Source organism: Pecten maximus, chromosome 2 (genome assembly GCF_902652985.1).
Source record: "Pecten maximus chromosome 2, xPecMax1.1, whole genome shotgun sequence".
Classification (NCBI taxonomy): domain Eukaryota; kingdom Metazoa; phylum Mollusca; class Bivalvia; order Pectinida; family Pectinidae; genus Pecten; species Pecten maximus.
In genome coordinates this window covers 51,204,551-51,231,886 of record NC_047016.1, presented here as the reverse complement: position 1 = coordinate 51,231,886, position 27,336 = coordinate 51,204,551, and the positions used below count along the sequence as shown (strand labels likewise).

At 33.1% G+C, this 27,336-nt stretch overlaps 1 protein-coding gene across 25 annotated transcripts in view; it reads right to left on the bottom strand.

Moving 5' to 3' along the window:
- Nucleotides 1-27,336, bottom strand: part of LOC117322409 — a 51,043-nt gene that overhangs the window by 13,693 nt on the left and 10,014 nt on the right. Inside the window, exons 5-7 of one of the 25 annotated variants that reach the window (XM_033877295.1) lie at nucleotides 12,929-13,047; nucleotides 10,746-11,818; nucleotides 10,125-10,453 (exon numbers count right to left, since the gene is read on the bottom strand). The exons of 4 other annotated variants lie outside the window; for them this stretch is intronic. In XM_033877295.1, the coding sequence (XP_033733186.1) occupies nucleotides 11,758-11,818; nucleotides 12,929-13,047 (180 nt within the window). In that variant the 3' untranslated portion in view covers nucleotides 10,125-10,453; nucleotides 10,746-11,757. 20 more of the 25 variants (XM_033877300.1, XM_033877306.1, XM_033877310.1 and 17 more) reach the window with 20 other exon arrangements.

Here is a 27,336-nt window from a genome sequence, read left to right as displayed (position 1 = left end):
TATTCCAAGGAAACAGCCCTTGATGGAAAGAGTAATGTCACCCGCACAAATCTTGAATGACATCATATATCACTATACCTCACACAAGAAATAGGGGGAGAGTTCACCAACAGGAATCTATATTGTAATATACCAATATTTTAACAAAACAAATACTGCAATTTTTTAAAGGTAAAATAGACATAATTTAACTAAAGTTTTGTATTGTAGTAAGCATTCAATCTATCATTATGAATCATATTTGACCTCGGGGAAATAATAGTTAACATACAGCAACCGTCAAACCAGAGACTCGAACCCTATTACACTGATAAAGGATTTTACTGGTGCCTTTCAATACTTGCACCAAAACCCTTACATTTAGAAACCAATGCTGAGGCCGATGCCGATGCTGGGGTGACTTCCAAGGTGAGCTTAATGCAATTTTTCTTGATTAAATAGCACCATTGGAATATGTTATGACAAGACCAAAAGTTCTGTACATGACAATTAGCTGATGATACAAACTTGTTGACATTAGTTTGGAAATTTCTTTATAAGAGAATTTAACCACCTGTGATCTCTACATCACTGATAATTAAACAGATCTCATTTCAATTTCACAGGCTTTTGTTTAGGTGTAGAGACTCTGTAATCTTATGGGGACAATATATCAGCCTTGCAATCGCAGTGACATATTCCAAAGTTGTAGGGAGTAGCCCCTGAGATTTTAAAGATGATATCGATGAGTACAGAGCTCTAGTAAGACTTTTGTTCAACAGAACATTGTTTATTTCCTTTTTAAACACAACTAAAATTTGCCACCAGAACTTATTATATACATATACCATTTTTTTTTCAAACGCTGCAATATACCTAATCATGTTGTGGTGTCATCGTTAGTAGCCTCTCAAAACCTTGATTTGTATCAGGATAAAAATGTCCTGAATAGATCTGACTGCCTCAACTGACTGTCAATTTGTATGATAATGGAAAATAACATCTTAATGTCGTCTTGACTATCTGGTAATCAACATGACCAACAAATCCTTCCATCTCGGACTTCAAATCATAACAACCTTGACCTGCAATTCATATGACAAAGGTCACATGACCTAAATTTATGGGATCCAAATTTATATGACAAAGGTCATGACCTAAATTTATGGGATCCAAATTTCTATGACAAAGGTCATGACCTAGATTTACGGGATCCAAATTCCTATGGCAAAGGTCATGACCTAGATTTATGGGACCCAAATTCCTATTGTCATTGACCTTTATTTTATACATCAGAGGCCTTGACCTGAAATTTATGATGACTCAAGTTTTAATTTGATGATTTTTCATGTGGTAATTAATTAGTATTACACATTGAGTAAAACAGGCTCATTGATAACCCAGTAATGTTGGTGTAAAGGCGGATTTGACAGGATAAATTTGATGGCAAAAAGTTGAACATTTACATAAAGTGAAATAAGATTGCTTTGAACAGGATTGTCCATCAGATACCAATCATGAATGATGTTGATAGCAAAACCTTTCTGGCCATCAGAAATATTTTCATCCAGTGAAAAATATGAGCATTTCATTTTAAATTCTTCCAAATCAGAATGTCAATATCATTTTAAGTAGTCTACAATATCATCCTTTTATATACATGTATATTTGTCATGTGGTAGATCTGTATAATATCTTTGTACAAACATATACATTTAATGTATATATATTTTTAATCTGAATCAGCTGATGGAACTAGGTGTCAGTAATAAAGAAAGGGGCGTGATCCTTAAGTCTAAGAGCGGTCTGTGTAGGGTCGGCTTTCACAAAACTCATGTTTAGAGGTGGATGGTCCTTTAAAATCATTTCTTCCGCAGTTTTAATTTGCATCATCATCATTCTATCCACTTTTGGCTTGCTCCTATACCGGATATTTCTCACACAGTGCGAGAGTGAGTTTGCAAGAACACTCTGAAAAATAAACCATAAGGCTTGTTTTACATGTGGGTTGAATGATTATCTAACATGAAGCTACCAGAAAATTAAATAATCTGCCTCAACATGACAGGATTCCTAAACAAATAGAAATAGTTAAGAATGCGAAACCAAACAAGAACATGGACATTTACTGGTCAAAGCTTACGTCGTTATCACATCAAATTGGTACAGCAGGTCAGTGATAGGACATTAATATGGTAAGCCAAAATCATATTAGAAAAAGTAAGTGTTCCTCTATTGCGAACTTCTGCAGAATGATTATTTCCAACCTCCCCCCCCCTATTTTTTTATGCCAGAATACCATGCAAGCCGACCCTACCATTGAGCTTCTAGTTTACTCACGTGACTTGATGGCGTTCGAGATCATTTCAGTAACAAAGACTGACAGACATTTGTATTGTGTTAAAACAGATGTTTTCTAAGATTTACATGAATTGATCATTAGCAAGTGTTTTGCTAATATATTTTATTTCTATAGCTGGTTAAATTTAACGGGGCTAATATTTTGTGGTTGTTCCCGTTAGAACTACCAGGTATCTAATATCTTGTTAGGTCCTGTAAAAATTGTGAATACCTATTTTTGTCACATTTCTCATAATCCTTCAATTTAGCAGCAAAATCATATCATTATATCTTTATATTTATTTCTATCATATACAATATAAACCATAAGTTAGTATCTGTAGTGACTTATACAATAAAAAACAAAGTTCAAAGTTGGACAATACAAATTTAATATTTACAACATCTAAACATTGTATATACAAATAGTATCATAATGCCGAGAAGAAATTCGGGGTCAGAGACATTCTTTCATTATAATTGCACATGTAAAAATAGCTTGAGGACGAAATCTGTAGCTCACTCCAATACAAATATATAAGATAGGTGAGAAAAAAGTCAAATGGCCTCAATAGTTCTTTCCCAATTGTGGTAATAGACAAAAAATCGGATGCAGGGATTGCTGACTTTATGTACATGAATGAGAATCTTCTGTAATCAACATAAAGTATAAGAACTCAGGTATTGAGTATTCTGGAGGGAGTAACAGTATGATGTATAATTTTTGGTTTATTTTTTGCTTTGTTTAACATCCTATGAACAGCCAGGGTCATTTAAGGACGTGCCAGATTTTGGAGGTGGAGGAAAGCCGGAGTACCCGGAGAAAAACCACCGGCCTACGGTCATGTATAATATACGTATATATACCAGATTCAAAGGGCGTAAAAATTATACACTGAACACATCATAATATCTATCTAATCTCCTCTCTTCAAGGAAGAGTGGCTGTATCACGTATAGCGGAGACTCATCTGGATTAAGTATCATATATATAATTGTATACCAGATTAAATGGGCAAATACATTTCACACTGAACACATCACATCAACATTGTATCTATATTCATCCTCCAAGTATTCATAATCTCCTCTTTTGAAGGAATATGCGACCTTTTATTTCACACCCAATTATGTCAATATTGGACGAAACATAGTGCTGAAATTCTGATGCCAATTTAAAATGCCAGAAAACCTCATCAAAATCAGGTTGATCAACTGCTGGGGTTGTTTCAGATAAATGGTACATAGTTCAGAAAATTTGGAGTCTATAAATATAACTTTTTATATTTATTAGATCGAAAAGGTTGTGCCAGACCTCTATTACTCCTGATACAGTTCCTTCTAGTACAAAGCAACATACCTTCTATAAATTAAAGCTCACTGTTTTAATATATATATATATATATATATAAGATCTATATAGGGGATTTCCATATTGAAATATTTGATATCTGCTAAGCAGATTTTTTTATAAGATATCAAATATTTCTGATCCATCAAAGTTCATTACATACTTTTGTGACAAGTCTTTGTTTAGTTTAACATAAAACATTAATGTAAATTTATATATTACAAGTTGAAACTTAAATAGAACAAAATAATATATACACCTTATTCATATTATGTGAAACTTGTAAGAAACAGAAACATAACAGAAATTAATTTAAAATTTTTTTTTTTGAAATTGTGCCTTCCATTCGATCAGTGCCGAGATAATTTGGAAAGGCACTTTTAGGGATTTCAGACAAAGATGCTTTTCTTTTCTTTCAATCATGAAGATTAATTTCCAATCATATCTGATCCAGCTTTATCCAACAGCCTTCAAATGCATGATCAAAGATGTGTCATGCAAGGGGAGATAATTCTTGGATTTTTTTTTTTTCATTTTTTAACATGATGTACAAGACAATAGAAAAAAATCTTTTTATATGTTTCAAATGTATCATATATATAAAGATAGTGGATATATATAACATACCGTCTATTGTATTGTTATTGTATTGTTTAAGCTGTTAATTAAAGTCTTCCTAATTCAATAAAGACAAACTTACACAGAACAATTAGCTATTGTCTCATGATCAGTGAGCGGAATTTTAAACAGCTGTTTTTTAAAATACAATACCGGTTTGGTTAAGTATTGTCCTATCAACAGCTAAGGTCATATAAGGTAGTTAAACTACAAAGTTAACACAAACTTATTGAATGTTGGTTCTTCATTGAATTTTCTTCTGAAATATTCATAGTAAAATCCAATAACTTCATTTTTCAAGTGTCGAACTCACACTGGTGTCAAATCCTATTTGTGTTCACTAATCGTAACTCTCAAACCAGAGTTATAAAAGTTTCCGAAAATCAGGTACTTCTGCCAAAGTTTTTATGTACATCTTGTTTGGAGTGCAACACGGTAAAATTTCTGTGGTCAGTTCGTCATTTCATTTCTTCAATGTATAATGGATTCATTTTGTTATAAACCGGCATTGAGATTAAACTCTCAATTCAACTTGCATTTTCATGACAGCTGATCATGATTGGTCATTTCCTATATACATTTGGACAAGTAGCGGATCGTTTTCTTCCCCAGTCTCTTGAGTGTGGCTTAGTTGTTGTGGAACCTGGGACTCAGTACTTTGCATATGACCTGCTGTGACACCGCTAGCAGCGAGCGAGGGCATGAGAATGTCTTGTTTAGCAAAATTAATCCTTCTAAATTTTTTGCGCAAGTCACGTACTTTTTGTGAGATGCCTCTCGCACAATCCGTCTGAAAAATACACAAGGATAGGAAGTCAGTGAACAGCTTGTCGAGTTTTCTAATCAAAAAGACATTAAAATAAATTAAAACTATGGTCTGTCTTTATTTCCTTCTATCATGCTAATATGTTCAACTTTTGGGGATTCAAAAACAGATAGGTACTTATAAATTATACAGGATGACAGTAAATCATGCTCAGTATTGAGTTTGTGATTTTTTAAGGTATTTCTCATCAATAACAGTTTTTATAAAGAAAGATGCCTATGAATATATATATATTTAATGCAGAGCTATTTCCCTTTTAATACATATTTGAATGCAGAGTTATTTTCCCTTTTAATACATATTTTAATGCAGAGTTATTTCACTTGTAATGCAGAGATATATCCCCTGTGTGATTTCGTTGTACAATAGTATATACATAAAGTAACCCTCACCCCACTCCAACTCTAATATCAATCAACAAGAACAAAATGCTTGATACAATTAATTACCCTACTGATTAAGTAATTCAAAATAATACACAGTGTGCTACAAACAATTGGTTTTTTTTTGTTTTTTTGTTTTTAATCCCCAAATAGTAGAAACAAAATTAGCAGTATTCTATCACACGATTAAATCTATTTTGTTCAAACTCCCAGGAAAATATGTCAGGAAACCTCAATACAACAGTACACAGCATGGTAACAATATCATCAGTCATTATCCATTCTGTTACTGTAGAACCTCGGAGGCAGAGATGAGGATTCTGTAAACAATTCAAGTGAATCAAACTCTGTTGCTTATGTCAACAATCCATATAAATTGGTCACTGTCATTTATGCTGTTGTTTATGTGTTAACTATCCATGTAGATTAGTCAGTTATTTATGACTTAGCAATCCAGGTAAATTGAGTACTGTTGTTTACGATTTAGCAATCCAGGTAAATTGGGTACTGTTGTTTACGATTTAGCAATCCAGGTAAATTGGGTACTGTCGTTTACGACTTAGCAATCCATGTAAATTGCATGGTTACTGCTGTTTTCGTAAGCAATCCATGTAAATCGGTCACTGTTGTTTATGTAAGCGATCCATGTAAATCGGTCACTGTTGTTTATGTAAGCGATCCCTGTAAATCGGTCACTGTTGTTTACGTAAGCAATCCATGTAAATTGGTCACTTTGTCGTTGTATCACCCACTGATAGTTGTTTTCGTGCTTTCCTACGGAAGTTACGCACTCTTTGGGAAACAATTCTAGCAAATTCCCACTGAAATGAGAACAATCCTATCTGTTAGTTTGATAGCCTCCATTTTAAACATTTAACTAAAGTCACTGTGGATCCTAATAGAACTTAAATATTCAGATTAATTTGACATATCTTCATTGAAGATCCTAACTTACATCTCGGACAAAAAGTAATAACAATCAATTGAAAACAATAATTGTTAACTGTTGTATATTTCTGTACAGTACCCAGAAGTTACATACTTTAACCAACTCCCAAAAGGTTGGACGTCTCTTGATCTCATTTAAATTTAAAGTGATGCATTCTCAAACAATCTATTGTAGTCCACCTGGTATTGTTGTTTTCATTTTTATAAACGAGTCATTTTTAGGATGATAATATTATTTTCATTTCTTGGTGTTAGACTGTATTTTCATATTGTCCGTAATATCAGATATATTTCTGTGAGAAGCAGTGTACAAGGTAAATTCTTGTTCAGTATAAAATTTAATTTGTGAATACAATGATTTTTTTTCAAAGAGACCTCAATGACCTTTGACCAAAAAAATCCACTTTAACGTGGAACCCAGACATCAATAAAGAAGCTCCCTGTAATTGGGACAAATGTTATGATCTGCTATTTTAAAACTACCCTGTTACTATTAATAGACTGGCGGATACAGAATTGGACAATAAGCTGGAACACCAAGCGTTTGAGATAACAAAATTTATTCAAAACATTACAAATGGAACAAAATAGGAAACATTTACAATACGAATATTTTTGTCAGTTCACTGTACATTATACAAAGTAGTATACTGTACATTATATAAAGTAGTATACTGTACATTATACAAAGTAGTATACTGTACATTATACAAAGTAGTATACTGTACATTATACAAAGTAGTATACTGTACATTATACAAAGTAGTATAAGATATAGATTATACATGTCAAAACACCTATACATGTAATTTATAACCTTAAATTTTACTCCTGAACTGTCGGCTAAAATAAAACAAAACAATACGTAGATAGTATATAATAACTATTTATATAGTGTCAGATGTCTATGAATGTTTCACATTTTCTTCTTCTGACAAAATTATTTTCTCTATGACTTATATTATATTACAGAATACACTACTAATGATTTGGTGAAGGTTTCTCTTTACAAATAAATATCAATGTTAATAATATAGTTTAAATTTTTCATTTCTAGAATCCTGCAGAACTGTTAATGCATTGCATTGATCAAACCATGAAGTCAAACAACAGTTCTAGTGAACAAGTATACCTTGTACAATTTAAACCTTTCACGTATAACAACAATGAAATCGAGGGAAATGGTCAAATGAATACAACACACAGCAGTAATTTAATATTATTGTCACTATATAATAAGTTATGTTGATATATTTCTCATGTACTCGGATGAAAATGATTAAATGATTAATGTTAAATTAACACTTTTATTATGATTCCTCAATGATCCTGATAAGAAGTCAATAACTGTATACAACGATTAACACCATGCTGGTGATTCATCAGTATCATATAGATATTTAACGAGGATTTCACACAGGTCTATGTGATGATATCAGGCCTGGTAAAATATCCAACACAGATATAGTACCCTGTTTTCATACATCACATGCCTTTGGTGATGAAATATGCATCATCTTAAGAACTTGTCAACTGCACATGTCGACTTAAAAAAAAAAAGGAAAAAAAAATTTGGTATAAAAAAGATGATAATACGTAAGCAGTAACTGATTTCCGTAACGAAAGCCACACCCCTTTTTACTATAGGAAGACCTGTACATACGGAGCAACATGTCATATTAATAGTATTTGATGAGTAATAAAATATATTGTATGTACATGTATACAGTACAAAACCAGACAGACTTAGGACTCTATCTGAATACATCTGGAACGCGATTCGCGATTCTGGGTCAATTCTCTTTCGTCAAATTGCTGCTACAGACAAACTTAATACTTAATTAAATTGTAATAAATTTACTATGTGTGGTATATGGTACACAGATATTTACAATTACGATTACAACTTTACACATAACGTGGATTATTTAAATACACGGCATCTTGTGACATACAATAAATATTTTTCTTCAAAATTAAATATAAAATTAAGAACAGTAGTTCAACTGTCCCATGACAAGGGGTACTTGTAACACCTGTTTCACAAATGTCATCAATAATAATATTTCATTGGAGAATAAATATGATTTGAGTCAGCTTAATTAAAGTTCAAAATGTTTTTACAGGAGTCCTTTGAGGAAAGGGGTGTCTTGGTCAAGTGATTAAAAACTTATCTTATAAATCAAAACCAGAGGGTCTTAACATTTTGTTTAATTTTGTATCATAGATATTCAGATTGTGAATTAAATATAAACCTTAAATATCCACCTTCACACTCAATTACATTACTGGCTGTCATTCCAGAAAACTTCCTCCACATATTACAACACCTTCAAAATCAACTTTCCAAAATTCCAAAATTTTCTTCCCTTTTGAAGTTTGTTGGCCAAATTGCAAAGCCTTTTTCAGGTAATTATTTTGTTATTTTCTGTAGACAATGTAGACATTCTGAGAACTGGGAGCATGCTGACTGTTTCACAAAGAAATCTGAGAATCTGAGAAACTGAAGTCAGGTCGTTTTAAAACTGTACCTATGGTCTGGTTTTACTGCACACCTGCAGAGTCAGCCGAGGCCGAGGTTTCAGGAGTAGTTAAAGATTTGGCCAGATAGTGTTGCCGGCTACGAAATTGCTTACGTAAGTTGCGCACTTTTTGGGAAACACCTTTAGCAAACTCCCACTGCAACGAGAACAGTTCAGTGTTTTAAAATGTGTGCCATATAAATTTTCAGACCAATATATATAAATATATATAGACAGATAGAGAAGAATTTAACCAGTTTCCACTTCATAACATTCTGTTCACCTCATAACTAGGATATTCAGCAGACAGAAAAAATAAAACAGTGTTTCATATTCTATTGAAAAAAAAAAATTGAGATATTTTCAATCCATGCATTTTTCATCAGAGACATCACAATGCATTTAACACAACATTGTGACAACACAAATTCTGAAATAACGGAAACCTACATTCACCAGCTGCTGTTAAATGTCTGTTTCAAGCTTTAAGACGATATTACATTGACAACAGGATAGCTACATGGTCAATATCTTTATGCCATTAACATGTTTAAATGTCTAACAGTCCAGTAAATATTGACTATTATAAAGTGGTTGTATTTCTTTTACTGAATTATTCTTTTTATTATTCATGTTCCTAATGAAAACTGTGTAATTAGAAAACCTGTATAAACCAGACCTTTACTAGGTCACACTGTAGACATTTCTATGTAAACTGAGCCTGCGTAATCAGAAAACCTGTATAAACCAGACATTTACTAGGGCCTTTAGTAGACATTTCTATGTAAACTGAACCTGTGTAATCAGAAAACCTGTATAAACCAGACATTTACTAGGTCCCACTGTACACATTTATATGTAAACTGAACCTGTGTAATCAGAAAACCTGTATAAACCAGACCTTTACTAGGTTCCTCTGTAGACATTTCTATGTAAACTGAACCTGTGTAACATGAAAACCTGTATAAACCAGACCTTTACTAGGTCCCACTGTAGACATTTCTATGTAAACTGAGCCTGCGTAATCAGAAAACCTGTATAAACCAGACATTTACTAGGGCCTTTAGTAGACATTTCTATGTAAACTGAACCTGTGTAATCAGAAAACCTGTATAAACCAGACATTTACTAGGTCCCACTGTACACATTTATATGTAAACTGAACCTGTGTAATCAGAAAACCTGTATAAACCAGACCTTTACTAGGTCCCACTGTAGACATTTCTATGTAAATTGAACCTGTGTAATCAGAAAACCTGTATAAACTAGACCTTTACTAGGTCCCACTGTTTACATTTCTATGTTAACTGAACCTGTGTAATTAGAAAACCTTTATAAACCAGACCTTTGCTAGGTCCCACTGTATACATTTCTATGTTAACTGAACCTGTGTAATTAGAAAACCTGTATAAACCAGACCTTTACTAGGTTCCTCTAGACATTTCTATGTAAACTGAACCTGTGTAATCAGAAAACCTGTATAAACCTGACATTTACTAGATCCCACTACATTTCTATGTAAACTGAACCTGTGTAATCAGAAAACCTGTATAAACCAGACCTTTACTAGGCCCCGCTGTATATATTTCTATGTAAACTGAACCTGTGTAATTAGAAAACCTGTATAAACCAGTCCTTCACTAGGTCCCACTGTATACATTTCTATGTTAACTGAACCTGTGTAATCAGAAAACCTGTATAAACCAGACATTTACTAGGTTCCTCTGTAGACATTCCTATGTAAACCGAACCTGTGTAATCAGAAAACCTGTATAAACCAGACCTTTACTAGGTTCCTCTGTAGACATTTATATGTAAATTGAACGTGTGTAATCAGAAAACCTGTATAAACCAGACCTTTAATAGATCTCACTGTAGACATTTCTATGTAAACTGAACCTGTGTAATCAGGAAACCTGTATAAACCAGTCCTTCACTAGGTCCCACTGTATACATTTCTATGTTAACTGAACCTGTGTAATCAGAAAACCTGTATAAACCAGACATTTACTAGGTTCCTCTGTAGACATTCCTATGTAAACCGAACCTGTGTAATCAGAAAACCTGTATAAACCAGACCTTTACTAGGTTCCTCTGTAGACATTTATATGTAAATTGAACGTGTGTAATCAGAAAACCTGTATAAACCAGACCTTTAATAGATCCCACTGTAGACATTTCTATGTAAACTGAACCTGTGTAATCAGGAAACCTTTATCAGACATTACTCCTTACACATTATATTGATTGATACAACAAATGGAAATAATTCAGCACGTGTCAAAGAAAACTCTATTTTTAATAAAACGTGTTATTTCTCAAATATAATCCAACTAGTCTAGACGTTCAAGATTTACAATGTAACTAAGGGTCGATCACGATCGCATTAAACGATCGCATTAAGTATCACCAATGATTGGGTTCTTGTTTTTAATGAGTCGACTTGGTTGACACCTCTACGTGCAAAACTTCCATCAGGCCCAATATTGGAGAATATATACACCAAAGGGAAGTAATTCAGGATCCGTCATTTTTCAATGAGTAGGTCATCTTCAAAATTAAATCATTGTTTCTCTTTACAATCATTATCTATCCTATCTTCATATACAAGAGTCAAATCTCACAATTCAGTACCAGCAAATGATGCCATTCCTATGGAGTCGACAAAGCATCTCTGGTTTTTTTCCAAATTATCCAGTATCACAATATTTATATGAATCACAAACACATTTTTAATAACAAATCAGTTCAGTTTTTAGGTGTTAGATAATAAATCAACACTCCGTTGTTTCATCTTGCTTCGAAAACGAAGGTTTCTGACTTTTTGGGAGACGCAAGTCGCGAAATGTCTCTGAAAAATAAATAGAAAATTTTTAAGAATACTTTTAATTTAGACACCCAAAATGTTTTCTGTCTAGAGATTCCAGTATATTTGGAAATAACTGCAGCTATTCTAATTTTTACAAACTGTTTTCGTGTATACCCTAAGGTAAATCATTTTTCTTCTAGATCTGGACCCAAGAAAACTTTGCAGTATAAAGTACACCAGCACTTTATCCTGAAGATTCATCTTTCACATCCATCTTAATTTCAAATTTGTGTTTATATCATGTACCAGGTATGTAATATTTTTCTCTCCATGATTAAGTTTCTCTTTATATCATGTATCAGGTATATATTATTTTTCTCTCCATAACTTAAGTTTCTCTTTATATCATGTACCAGGTATGTATTATTTTCCTCTCCATAATCAAGTTTCGCTTTATATCACATACCGGGTATGTATTATTTTTCTCTCCATGATTAAGTTTCTCTTTATATCACATACCGGTTATGTATTATTTTTCTCTCCATAATTAAGTTTCTCTTTATATCATGTACCAGGTATGTATTATTTTCTCTCCATAATGAAGTTTCTCTTTATATCACATACCAGGTATGTATTATTTTCCTCTCCATAATTTTTCCTCTCCATAATCAAGTTTCTCTTTATATATCACATACAAGGTATGTATGATTTTCCTCTCCATGATTAAGTTTCTCTTTATATCACATACCGGGTATGTATTATTTTTCTCTCCATAATTAAATAAGTTCATGTTGTCAATTCTTATTGAAAAAGTCATAAGCTCACTGGTTAACAGGTTTATTGTCAGACAGGCTTTATGTCATATATTGTTAAAATCAGTTTCCCAAAACGATAATAATTTCCCTAAACAACAATAATATTGGTAAGCTTGTAGAAATTGTATCTTCAACTTCCATGAGGACAAAATTAAAAGATATATGAAGAATATATATAATATATTAATGGACTTAAAAGTCTATTTTTACAAAACCATGTTTTCTGATAATGTCACTTTCTCCTTTATATCACATTAAATGTATGTTCTTATTGTCAATAACAGGTTTCTTATAAATCACTGACGAGATCGTTAGTATATATGTTTAAGAAATTTACCTTTCACCTATTTGGGTCATAGAGAAATCCACTGAAGTTTGAAGAGTTGCCGAACTTCGTTTTTTTGAGAAGTACCTAATATCTCGGATTTTGTGGGACACCGATTTTGAAAAAGAGCTCTGAAAAGGGAAAGGGAAGTATATGATTACATATCTACCTTTTTTACGAGAACATTTCATAATCTGACAAAAATGGGAAAATGACATGACGTAGCTTTCAATACATACTGGTATTTTCTGAAATTATATTGCATATAGATATATATTATGATAATCTTATTATGTAACATTTTAAAACTTGCACAGGAACACTAATATACAGTAGAACGCCAGTATACACAGAGTGTTATTTTTACTTCAGCATATTTTAGATAAACATTTTACTACATGACTAATAAGTCAGAGTTTAATTTTTCAAATTCAACTGATGTTCACTTTTGAAGTCATTTGGTGTCTGGACCTGTTTGTTGAGGAGTTTATCATCAAAGCAATGCTCATATCTTGAAAACGTGTCAATTGGTATGACTTTAAAAACTAGATGATAAAATTAAGTCTATCTTAACTTGTTGAATCCAGAAATGGTAGAAACCAACAGCTCAATATCATCAGTCAAGCTATCAACCCAATAAACCATGGACAATATATTACAGAGCTGGTTATAGAAACCAAAAGCTTATAATATCTGATGTCCAACTTTTTAACCCATAAACCATGGACAATATATTACAGGCTAGGCCTGAGAAGAAACCAAAAGCTCAATACATAAATGCCAACTATTAAACCCATAAATCAAACACATTTCAGAATATTACAGGCCTGGGTTTTTTTCAGGCCTGTTTTTTTTAAAACATGCAGATTAACAAATTCTTCTCAAATTCTTTTTTCCCTAAACTTCTTGAACCCACAGCAAGATGTTTTGAATTACACAAACCCTCAATGCTCCACGAGACAAACAATTTATATGCAACAGCACCTGACGTTTTATCTATTGAAATATTTCTCTTTATTTATCGTCATTTCAAGATGATATTTAGACAAATGCTATTATTAATTTTCCGAAATTTTACTTTAAAATAATACCTTTGAAACTTGACCCAGCTAGTACAAATTAATAATGAGAGATTTTTGTTGAATCCACTCTTAACCTTTCCATATGTAAATCTTGTATTGAATTCATCCAAAATATGTCACACATACAACAGACTCTGAAATCAACAGGATTACAGTAATTTTATTTTCAACTCAAGTTTTTTTTTACATACAAACAGTACTATATATATATATATATATACATTTATTTACATTTTACCAGTGAACGATACAGACAATACTAACGATGACAAATGCTTTACAGATTACCAGTAATTAAAGTAAATCAGTAGATTTATTGAAAAGGTAGGTGTTGTTTTCTAGTTCAGTTCAAGTGAAAACAAAATCCAAAGTACTTTAAAACATATACCAGGTGATAGTATTTTCTGTATAACATACAGCCGGGATAACTTGTTAAATGGCGTGACTGAGAATAATAGTGAATATATATCAATCCACAAAATGTCTATAATGCCCTCTGTACTCATGTCAAGTTCATTTCAATGTTTAAGTTACTGGTTATAATATATCCCCCCCCCCCCCCCCCCCCCCCATACTTCTCAAGAAAAAGCTACAAATATTTTCACCAGTCAAAATTAAGATAACTACCGGTCGACCATTTTGTTATCACCCCCGACTCGAAATTGAAGGGGGAAAACCCAGACATATAGAAACCTTTTTTAAACTTTTCTCTGATATTGTTGGATTCAATACAAACTGAAATGAAGCCAAAAATCACACAAAAATGTTCTATAAATAGTAACAGTGACCTTGACATTTAAAACACAAACACATCCGAGGTATTTGTTGTAAACTGGACTAGTACATACAAAAACATAATGGAAAAAGTGATTTTAATTTTGTATAAAATTTAAACGGAATGAAAAGACACACTGCATGCATAGGTCAACAATATTCTGTATTTCTATTTTATCTTCATTTCTACTATCTTACCTTACTAAACAAAACAGAAAGTAATCAGATCATAATTCTCACAATTTCCATTGTTGAAGTGATATATGAAGGACTATGTTCACATGTCGTCATTAAATGATGTCATTTTGTCTAACGTCACTGTATCCTTTACACTTCATGACTAAAATCCCCAGTACAGGCTGAAAAAACCTGACTTACAACATGACGAAAATTCCCAGTACGGGCTAAAAAAAACTGACTTACAACAATCAATGTAGTCATGCTGAATAAAAGATGAATATCCTCATGGTAGAATATATTGATGAAAATATTGAAATAAAACGATGATTTTTGTTTATTTCTACAAACTAAAAACCGAAGACAACAGTTTCACACTTAATTAAATAGCAACAGACCCTTGCATCCACAGATACCAACTCATCTGAGGCAAGATCTGTTGGGGTCACAGATACAAACTCATCTGATCAGGCAAGATCCGTTGGGGTATGTCCCTGGCCCCTTAATTAAAACTGCAGGGAGGACATTTATCATTAGGTCAGCGGCAATAATACCGAAGATTTCATCTTTTTTAAAGTAGAACAACATTTTAACCATATATTGTGCACCAAGAAATCAGTATCACTTTCGTAATTTATCAGAAATTTTACACGTACATGCCTTTTCCCAATCAATGTTTTTTTGTTGTTAATTTCAAAATTTCGGAGCTTTATCATATCGCTGTGCTGCCTAGCTTTCAAAATTATAAAAAGTTCAGGAGGATATATATCAAAACACTACCAGCTTATTACCATTCTTAAATAGATTTTCAAACTTAGGTAATATCATAATATTATTGTCTGACAAATAAATATAAAACATTCACAATTTCAGAAATCTTGGATAAAAATTTAATGCCATATCAGGATATATAAGCATATTTTTCTTAATAAATACAGATTAAAAACCAAAATAGTAATACAATTCAGGATAAAATGATAAAAACATCTTTTTAAAACCTTAAATAAAACACTATGGCATAACTTTCCATAACTCACAAGTTCACATTCATATCATCGATAAAGTAACAGGATGCCACGAACTTCACAACCGCCAGCTGTTATAAATCACATCCATTTCAATACATCATGATTGAACAATCTGTCAGTTTTTTTTATGCTCAATAAAATTGCATACACTACATACATAAATTGCATCAACATTCCTTCAAGATATTTTCCATCGCCACAAATTTACAAAATTTGAATACTTGGATCTAAGATAATCTAACATGGCAGAGTCTGTTGACACCAGCAGGGACAAGAATGGATATCAATATTGTTTGACCTCCAATCAAAATGCGTACGTACTACAACTTAAAAATAACTTCACTTAGGAATCAGTACCTGTGATCAAACAGCACACAGACTATTCCCAAAGGGATATTCACATACTCTATCTCCTCGAGGCTTGGTGAAAACAAAGCACAGAGAAGTCTGTCGAATATTTACAAATGTACACCGACTCAGGAGTTCTGTAACCATTAACAACTACTGGGAGTACGATCCAGATTCCATTTCACCAGAAATAACGTTATCATTATTTTTGAGCAACAAACCCTCCATTTCCACTGCGTTTTGCACCATGATCTTGCATTTCTTCTTGTTGCTATAGCGAATATTGCGGATACTTCGAGAGAGTGTTTTTGCAAAAAAACTCTGAAAAAAACAAAAAGAGTTTTGCACTATTCTTGAAAAACGTTTCTTAACCCGTAAAACAACATTTCTTTTTTTACTCTGAAAAAAAAAATCCCCCATTGCCACTAATTAATTTTATTGTAAGCAGACTAAATTGAACACTGATTTATCATGACAGTGGTTAATAATCATACAAAATTCTACACTCCTCCTAAACAATCAGGTTGGGTAAATATCATCCACATTTCCACCTCAGAAACATTTCATTTATAATACAAACAGAATTGCAATATACCATCATAAGGATGGATCCATATGAGCACTGCATAGATTAATAAATAAATTTCCAATAGTCCATATTCCAGAATGTCCAAATCCTTAACTTCAAAATGTCCAAATCCTTAACTTCAAAAATGTCCGAATCCCAATGTTCAAAAGGTCCAAATCCCAATACTCAAAATGTCCAAACTCCAAAACACAACACATAAATTTTCCTCTAGTACAGACAAATTGTTTAATTCATGGTTCCAATCTCGGGGATATAATTCTGCTGCTTGGCTAATTTCCTTGTTTTCCACCTAAGGTTGCGAACACTTGCGGATATAGATTTTGCCAACACACTCTGAAAGTAAAATAAGAGAGTTTTGGAGAAGAGTGGAGTTGAGCAATCAGAAATATGTATCATAACCTTAACAAGCAGAGCCCTAAATCACAGACAATCCACCATCACCAACAGGAATCAATGCTATCTAGGTATTTACACTGGATGGAGAATTAACACAGGCAAAAATCCACATGAAACAACACGATAGAGACAGAAGATCTGGTGATATCATCGAGACATTTTACCACTATGAGCTGATGGGTTAAAACAAGACAGTATTAAGAAATCTTAAATCTAAATCTGACAAGAAAAATGTTCTGTAAGTGTACATGTGTCACCTTAGAATCATACAAAGTTTACGTGTACATCAGTCAAACATTGAATATACTCTATATTGACCACCTTAACAAAAAATAGTTACGTTTGTTACAAGTTATATTTCTCAAAACCAAACATTGAATATACTCTATATTGATCATCTTAACAAAAAATAGTTACGTTTGTTACAAGTTATATTTCTCAAAAAAAAAAAAAAAAAAATTAAATCTGTAAAAAGTTTTCTTCTGAAAGTATTATTACAATTTTCAGTATTATCATATGATAAATTAAAACCTTGCGATTACCAAATTTACATATCTTTTTTTAAGATTTCATGTTTTGTTTTAAAAGCCACACTTTTCTTCATAAGACATACAAAGGAAGTGACAGCATGAATTCTTATATTTAATTTCTAAAGATATGTTTTTGGAATTTTATAACAAAGGGACAATTGGTACTTCTCTGGGGTTTAGCTAATAACAAATACTTCATTTATAAGAGACAATTAGTACCTCTCTAGAGTCTAGTTAACAAGCAATGCTTCATATGAATTAAGTGCTTTTCTTTTTGCTCTCCATCTCATTTTTCTGACACTTGAGGAAACGGATTTGGCAAAGACACTCTGAAAATACACAAGGATAGAGTGTTTTATTGGAACATCACAATAATTTTATTCATGGAGAAAAACCCTAATTTGGAAGAAGTTTTTTTTAATTTAAACTGTACATGTACCATTAAACATAGTGGGACTCAAAAAGACACCAAATCAGAGTCAGAAACATGAGATTTCTGTTTCTTATGATACTGTCTGGTACATTTTTATGATGTTTTTAATAGTTTAGCTATGATAACTACTGGTCAGTGGTATGATAATATTTTGTTCTAGGGTCAACATTTTGTGCAGAACTTTCTATTTGTAAGGATTACAATTCTCTGTGGGAACAGTGATGGGCATATCCATCATTTGCAGTGCTTGAATCTTTGCTGACAATGTTTCTAAATTATCAACATAATAATGTTTAAGTGAATATTTTTTCCCCAAGACATTAAAAAATATAAACACAAGTATGATGTATCTAAATATATTGTAAATCACAAAGTTGTCTTGGTCAATATCATTTTAAGATGTCTATTTCACCATATATCTCAAACATACTCATTCAGTCACTAACTTCCAACTACATTGTAATTTGGAGTTTGTTTCAGTGGGAGTTGTCTCCTATAAAGACATTGTCATCTTCAACAATACACTGTCATAAAATGTCAATGTCATTGATTATATTTTACACATGTATGCTGTGTAACAACTTTGTGCAATATTGGTATATGATCATATAAAAATCTCATTTCAGGAATGATATCAATGCCAAGTAAAAAAAAAAAGTCTAAAATAACACTTTTAAGAATGTTTGTCTTCAGCCCAAAATTCTCTTCTCACACCAGTCATTTACACAAGACTTTCTTTACTTCATCCATCACTCAGTACTGCACAATATTAAACTGAACATTTAGAGACAATATGAATACTTAACTCCTCAATAATAATACCTGGTAACTATGAAGTAAACAATAAATAAACAGAAATGATGTCATCAAGTGACATTATTTGTCCGAGTCTTCATAGACAATTTAAAACTTATTTCTAGGACCAGTACAGACATGCAGATGTTTTATAAACTACCATCATTTTGTACAACAGAGCGCCACGGTAACACAGATAGATATTCCTTCTAAAGTATCAGTTACTGAAGCCATTCCTTTTCTGCCAGCGGATGTTGCGAATTTTCTGTGACAAGGTCTTAGAAAACAGTGTCTGGAATGAACAGCACAAAAAAGTGGGATCAGTTTGAATTATTTGAAAATTGGAGCGTACATATTTATCAATGTATGAAAACTGAACTTGTAACCAATTGGAGCGTACATATTTATCAATGTATGAAAACTGAACTTGTAACCAGAGAAAAAAGTCATAGAAGTACTTGTATAACAGTCTAAATTTTTAATTCAACAACTGCAGTTACGTGAGCTTTGGAATTCAATCTTTATAATTAAAGGATGGCATGTCCAAAACTGTGTGTCACAATAATTTGACGTGAAAAAAATTGTCACAGTATTCTTATATTGTACCGTATTTGACCTAAGGGCGCAGGGCGCGGGTAATTGACAGTGGGGGCTCCCTTATTAAGATTAGTTATACTGAAGTTTTATGAAACAGACTATACCTTATAGCAGAATACCTATGGCTGTGGAAACGGTAAAATATTTAGTCATAAAAATATTCCAGATGAAAATATCTATTCATTATCATATATTAAGCTTAAACATCACTTGAATATTCCTGTAAACTTGTAAACCATGCCAGCTGATCTTTAGACCAGAGAACGTGTGTTCCACCATTTATGTTCAAATGGAACTCTTTTGTGTTCTATTTATAGACACAGGTGATTTCCCAGATCATATCAGACATCGTTTTCTTTGACCTAATAATTGATTTACAATGTCTTTTACTAGCTTTCTGTTCTGAACAAAAGTTATTTATCAACAAGAATGAAGTCTTTTACTTTATCTTCAAATAAAGATGGTAAGTTATTATTTGTACGTGTGTTTAGTTTCAGGTGCTCTTTGCACTGACATGTCATCTGTAGGAATAGACAAAATGTGGCGAAAACTTGTATTCCAATTACTTAATTTGCTGAAGAAAATTGAACACATAAAGTAGCAAAACATTTCACAAGAACGCCATTTTGACACTCAGTCAAAGATTTATTTCCTTGAAAAAAGGTAGGGGCGCCCTTATTAGGTCAAATACGGTATATGTTTTTATGGAAACATTGCTTAATGAAAAGCAGAACTTGTTCATTTTTCTCTTGTCAGATCTTTTCAGTTTCATTCCCTCAATCCGCAAACATAGTCACTGATGGACATTGTGTGAAGTGTTAGGCATCAGACTGATGGTACGTACAAGTCACAAATATCACAAATCTATAGCGAGTTCTCTAGACGACTATATCCGTGGCCCAACTTAAATGATCTGGAAACCTCTTTAAACCAGGTAAACACTTCACAGGAGAAAACCTTGGTATACATAATGCTATCAGGTAGAGTGAACATCTCTGTGGAAATGACATCACAATCGCGGATTAAAACACATAGCTAGGCAAGAGTTCAGTCCATAGTGACTTCAAATTGTCTCCTAATAATCTTGATTCCATGGAGGTCTGGCTTCCGCACCAACTTGCGCATATTACGAACTTTTTGTGAAACACACTTTGCGAATTCAGTCTGAAAGAACAAATAAGTTCCCTTTACAAATGTACACAAGTCGGAGAAGTAAAAGCCAGACCACCCAAATTTTATGTACCATCTAAAACAGATTTTTTTTCTATTTATAATCATATTCTCAATGAATTTCCTCCAACAGCTTTCATGCTAAACAGCCCACAACTACCTACAGTAGCTATAATACTGGAACTGCCTATAGATCTAAATCTGTGGTCTTACAGGAGAGTCCTGACACATCTTTAATCTTTAGTTACTAGTAATATTTTAAAATTATCAACAGTATCCACTATATATCCTTTTTCTTTTTAATTTTTTCAAAATCAAATTTATTGAATGATTTTTACATAAACTAATATTAATAATTTTACAGAATAAGATTATTGTTCTCTCGTTTTAAGATATTAAAAGGTTCTGTTGTAAATTTTCTATCCAATGACAATTACTGATAGTCATGCAGAAGAAAATGTTCTTATTAACAATTCCACGTTGAATTGATTTTTAAATTGACATTTTGTTACCATGTAAACTCAAGATTGTTTAGCACTTGCTTTGGGTTTAGATTTAACAGAGTGATTTTATTTGTACAAAGTCTTAACCAATAAGATCCTAATTACCCAAGCTTTAAATATTGGTACGTTTTACTATAACTAGTATAATACCCAACCATCTATTGTCCTAATCCTTTTGCTGCAACAGGTCTCTTATTCTGCCATCGCGCAGTCCGAACTTTCTGTGACACAGTTTTTGCAAACACGCTCTGGAAAAAGGATAGAAAAGGATTTTTATGGCTTTCTTCAATTAGATTTATTTTAGAAAGAGTTTAAAAACTTGTTTAAATTTGCGTTAAGAGTTGGGTTTTTTCATCTCAGAACTTTTTTGATCAATTTATATAATCACTTTGATAATATATCCAATGGAACCTGAAATTGCACTCAAAATCCTTTTCTATTTGATAATAATGGAATCACCTTCTGACAGATGCAGCCTTCATAATTATGAAACAATCAATGATTGCGAAAGCTCACCGGCGGCAGCAATCACACTATGCATTCATTTTTTATGTATGTATAAGCATGTCATTTTGAAATTGTACGTCACATAATATCGCTCCTAGACCTCTAATGGATGTATAAACCAAATAAGAAGGGTGTGGACTTACCAGCGTTTCAAAACTAACCCCCAAAATCTTTAAAGTGAGTTTTGGTTAAAAAAAAGTTAAGTCCACAAAATGGTAAAATGCAGAAAAAATCACAATTTTTTTCTGCATGATTTTGCCATAACATCACTCCTAGACCTCTAATGAATGTATAAACCATTTAGAAGGGCATGAGGTGTATACTTTTGGACTTACAAACTTTCCAAAAACTGTCCCCAAAAACTTTAAAGTGGGTTTTGGTGCCAAAAAAGTTAAGTCCACAAAATGGTAAAATGCGAAAAAATCAAAAAATTTTTCTGCATGATTTCATTCCTAGACCTCTAATGAATGTACAAACCAAATAAGAAGGGCATGAGGTGTATACTTTTGGACTCACAAGCTTTCAAAAAACTTACTCCAAAAACTTTAAAAGTTTTGGGGTGGGACGCCGACGCCGGGGTGACAGCATTAGCTCTCGGTTACTCGTAACCGGTGAGCTAATAATTATATCTTTTTTCCACTGCATGCATCATGGTTTTTGATAACAAACAAATTTAATTTGGATTGCCCATGCTACCGTACTGGTCACACCGCTGATGATACATTATTTTGCCTCTGGTTTCACAGTTGAAAATACATTATACATATAACATCAAGGCCTCAATACATCATATATCTTGTCACATCAAGGCACCAATACATCACGTATCTTGTCACATCAAGGCCCCAATATATCATATATCTGGTCACATCAAGGCCCCAATACATCATATATCTGGTCACATCAAGGCCCCAATATATCATATATCTGGTCACATCAAGGCCCCATCACATCAATATCTGGTCACATCAAGGCCCCAATACATTATATATCTGGTCACATCAAGGCCCCAATACATCATATATCTGGTCACATCAAGGCCCCAATACATCATATATCTGGTCACATTGAGGTCCCCAATACATCATATATCTGGTCACATCAAGGTCCCAATACATCACATATCTGGTCACATCAAGGCCCCAATACATCATATATCTGGTCACATCAAGGCCCCAATACATTATATATCTGGTCACATCAAGGCCCCAATACATCATATATCTGGTCACATCAAGGCCCCCAATACATCACATATCTGGTCACATCAAGGCCCCAATACATCATATATCTGGTCACATCAAGGCCCCCAATGTATCTGGTCACATCAAGGCCCCAATACATTATGTATCTTGTCACATCAAGGCCCCAATACATCATATATCTGGTCACATCAAGTCCCCAATACATCATATATCTGGTCATATCAAGTCCCCAATACATCATATATCTGGTCACATCAAGGCCCCAATACATTATGTATCTTGTCACATCAAGGCCCCAATACATCATATATCTGGTCACATCAAGTCCCCAATACATCATATATCTGGTCATATCAAGTCCCCAATACATCATATATCTGGTCACATCAAGGCCCCAATACATTATATATCTGGTCACATCAAGTCCCCAATACATCATATATCTGGTCACATTGAGGTCCCCAATACATCATATATCTGGTCACATCAAGGCCCCAATACATCATATATCTGGTCACATCAAGTCCCCATCACATCATATATCTTGTCACATCAAGGCCCCAATACATCATATATCTGGTCATATCAAGTCCCCAATACATCATATATCTGGTCACATCAAGGGCCCAATGCATCATATATCTGGTCACATCAAGGCCCCAATACATCATATATCTGGTCACATTGAGGTCCCCAATACATCATATATCTGGTCACATCAAGGCCCCAATACATCATATATCTGGTCACATCAAGTCCCCATCACATCATATATCTGGTCACATCAAGGCCCCAATACATCACATATCTGGTCACATCAAGGCCCCAATACATCATATATCTGGTCACATCAAGGCCCCAATACATCATATATCTGGTCACATTGAGGTCCCCAATACATCATATATCTGGTCACATCAAGGCCCCCAATACATCATATATCTGGTCACATCAAGGCCCCAATACATTATATATCTGGTCATATCAAGTCCCCAGTACATCATATATCTGGTCACATCAAGGCCCCAATACATCATATATCTGGTCACATCAAGGCCCCAATACATCATATATCTGGTCACATCAAGGCCCCAATACATTATATATCTGGTCATATCAAGTCCCCAATACATCATATATCTGGTCACATCAAGTCCCCAATACATCATATATCTGGTCACATCAAGGCCCCAATAAATCACATATCTGGTCACATCAAGGCCCCAATACATCATATATCTGGTCACATTGAGGTCCCCAATACATCATATATCTGGTCACATCAAGGCCCCCAATACATCATATATCTGGTCACATCAAGGCCCCAATACATCATATATCTGGTCACATCAAGGCCCCAATATATCATATATCTGGTCACATCAAGGCCCCAATACATCACATATCTGGTCACATCAAGGCCCCAATATATCACATATCTTGTCAAATTAAGGTCCCACTATTTTTTGCATATAATATTGTTTGGACACCAATTGATGTTTTATGTTAAATCATCTTTAAGTGTGTTGAATATCTTAATACACATATCCACATGTAAGATCAACAGCCATGCCTATATCTAATGTAAAACAATAGCTATAGCCTACTAAGTAAAAGTACACACAAAATAGAAAATGGTAACTAAGCCTTCCTGTATGTTCTTTAACATTTAATACCAAAGACCCATACAATTATTTTTACTTCAAAACTTCACAGAATTGTAAGGTCTTCAGTATAATGGATATTCATCATAGAATTGTAAGGTCTCCGATCTCTGGTATAATGGGTATTCATCATAGAATTGTAAGATCTTCGGTATAATGGGCATTCATCATAGAATTGTAATAAGGTCTTCGGTATAATGGGCATTCATCATAGAATTGTAATAAGGTCTTCAGTATAATGGGCATTCATCATAGAATTGTAAGATCTTCGGTATAATGGGCATTCATCATAGAATTGTAATAAGGTCTTCGGTATAATGGGCATTCATCATAGAATTATAAGGTTTCCAGTATAATTGGCATTCATCATAGAATTATAAGGTTTCCAGTATAATTGGCATTCATCATAGAATTGTAAGGTCTCCAGTATAATGGGCATTCATCATAGAATTATAAGGTCTCCGGTATAATGGGCATTCATCATAGAATTATAAAGTCTTCAGTATAATGGACATTCATCATAGAATTATAAAGTCTTCAGTATAATGGACATTCATCATAGAATTGTAAGGTCTTTGGTATAATGGGCATTCATCATAGAATTGTAAGGTCTCCGGTATAATGGGCATTCATCATAGAATTGTAATAAGGTCTTTGGTATAATGGGCATTCATCATAGAATTGTAAGGTCTTCGGTATAATGGGCATTCATCATAGAATTGTAAGGTCTTCAGTATAATTGGCATTCATCATAGAATTATAAGGTCTCCAGTATAATGGGCATTCATCATAGAATTATAAGGTCTTCAGTATAATGGGCATTCATCATAGAATTGTAAGGTCTTCGGTATAATAGGCATTCATCATAGAATTATAAGGTCTCCCGTATAATGGGCATTCATCATAGAGTTATAAGGTCTCCGGTATAATGGGCATTCATCATAGAATTATAAGGTCATCAGTATAATGGGCCTTCATCATAGAATTGTAAGATCTTCAGTATAATGGGCCTTCATCATAGAATTATAAAGACTTCGGTATAATGGGCATTCTTCAGAGAATTGGCTCATAACTATTCCTCAACATCCATTAAAATCTGTACATATCGCAGCAGGCTTTATAACGTATTTCACGTCTTGAGTCCAACCATTGTTGTCTTCATATTAAAAAATTATTATAATATTTATCATATTCATTAACTACAAGTTTACTTTAAATCACTGTCTATGTTAAATAGTCACTCAAAGAAAGGCAAATTCTTTTATATACATAATATTGATTTGAAGCAGTTCATCATGTGTCTGATAATAATGTAGGAAACTTTTTCATGGTCTATGTTATAATCACTCGGTTCATCATTAGTACAAATATCACATCACTCATCAGTGTATTCACAAAGTAAACTTTGGGTGTATAATTACTACAGCTTCAACACTTTTACATTCATGAAGACTGCAAAATACCATGGAACCTTGAAATGTTTTGAAATTTTTTTTTTAGTGGTAATCTCCGAAAAAATTTTAACACTAAACACTGCACAAAATTGATTGTGCAAATAGCAGATTCTTATTGTTTAATTTCTGTTAATATATACATATATATACAGGGATAACTCTGGCTCTTAAAACCTATGGGAGATTTTATGAGATTAGCAAAATTCCTATGAGATTTGTCTGTATAAAGAGGTACAATTTTGAATTTTTAATGAGATTTTTTTGAAAAACATGGGTAAAAATCCTCAAATCTCTGCCCAAAGTGATCCCTGTATATAGCTTAAAATTATACATTTTCTTCAGCACAAAAATCATAGTTCCACTGTATCATTAAAGCATGATAAAACATGTAAAAGTTATTTCTTATAAATTAGTGAATTATTTACATACATTGTATCTCAGACATCAAAAATGTCCGATATACCAGCAATAAAAGCATAATAAGGACCGACAGCTCAACTTCACTGATATCAACTTACCTTGCTTCATATGTGTATGTAAAAGTTTGGAGTGTTGCCAAATATTAACCTTATTTGACAATGCTGAGCGCTGTGTGTGATGTGTGCTATGTAAAGGTAGTTCCCTACTTATTGTTAAATGATTGTATTAGAATAAAACAAAGGGCCATAACTCTGTAAACATATCATGTGCACACTAATTATACTGTATATGCTTGTATACCATATTATGTATACCACACTTTGCCATTCCGAAACGAAGTGTGAGTTTCCAACCAAAATTTGACATTCACAGACCTGTGAAACAGTTTTAAATATATAATGATAGGTGCCATTGCCTTTAATTTCTTGAGCATAAACTTAATGAATAAAGGCCCATAACTCTCTCTATATATATGTTGGTCTGGATTACGACTTCGGTTTGCTACAACATTATATCACAAGTGTTACTGCCAAGGGCTTTTTCTCACTGCTTTGCAAAAGGGCCTTTTTGTTTCATTTGGGTAAGAATTTTGGTCAATTGGGAATGGGCCCCATTAACGGCCCCAAAAAGCCCCCAGAAAAAGCCCTGCTGGTAGACAAAATCTGAATTCGAAGGACCCTTTTAATTACCTATAGACAGAAGATATCTGATGACTAGTGACATGTTCAAACTTTAAAGATATGTGTAG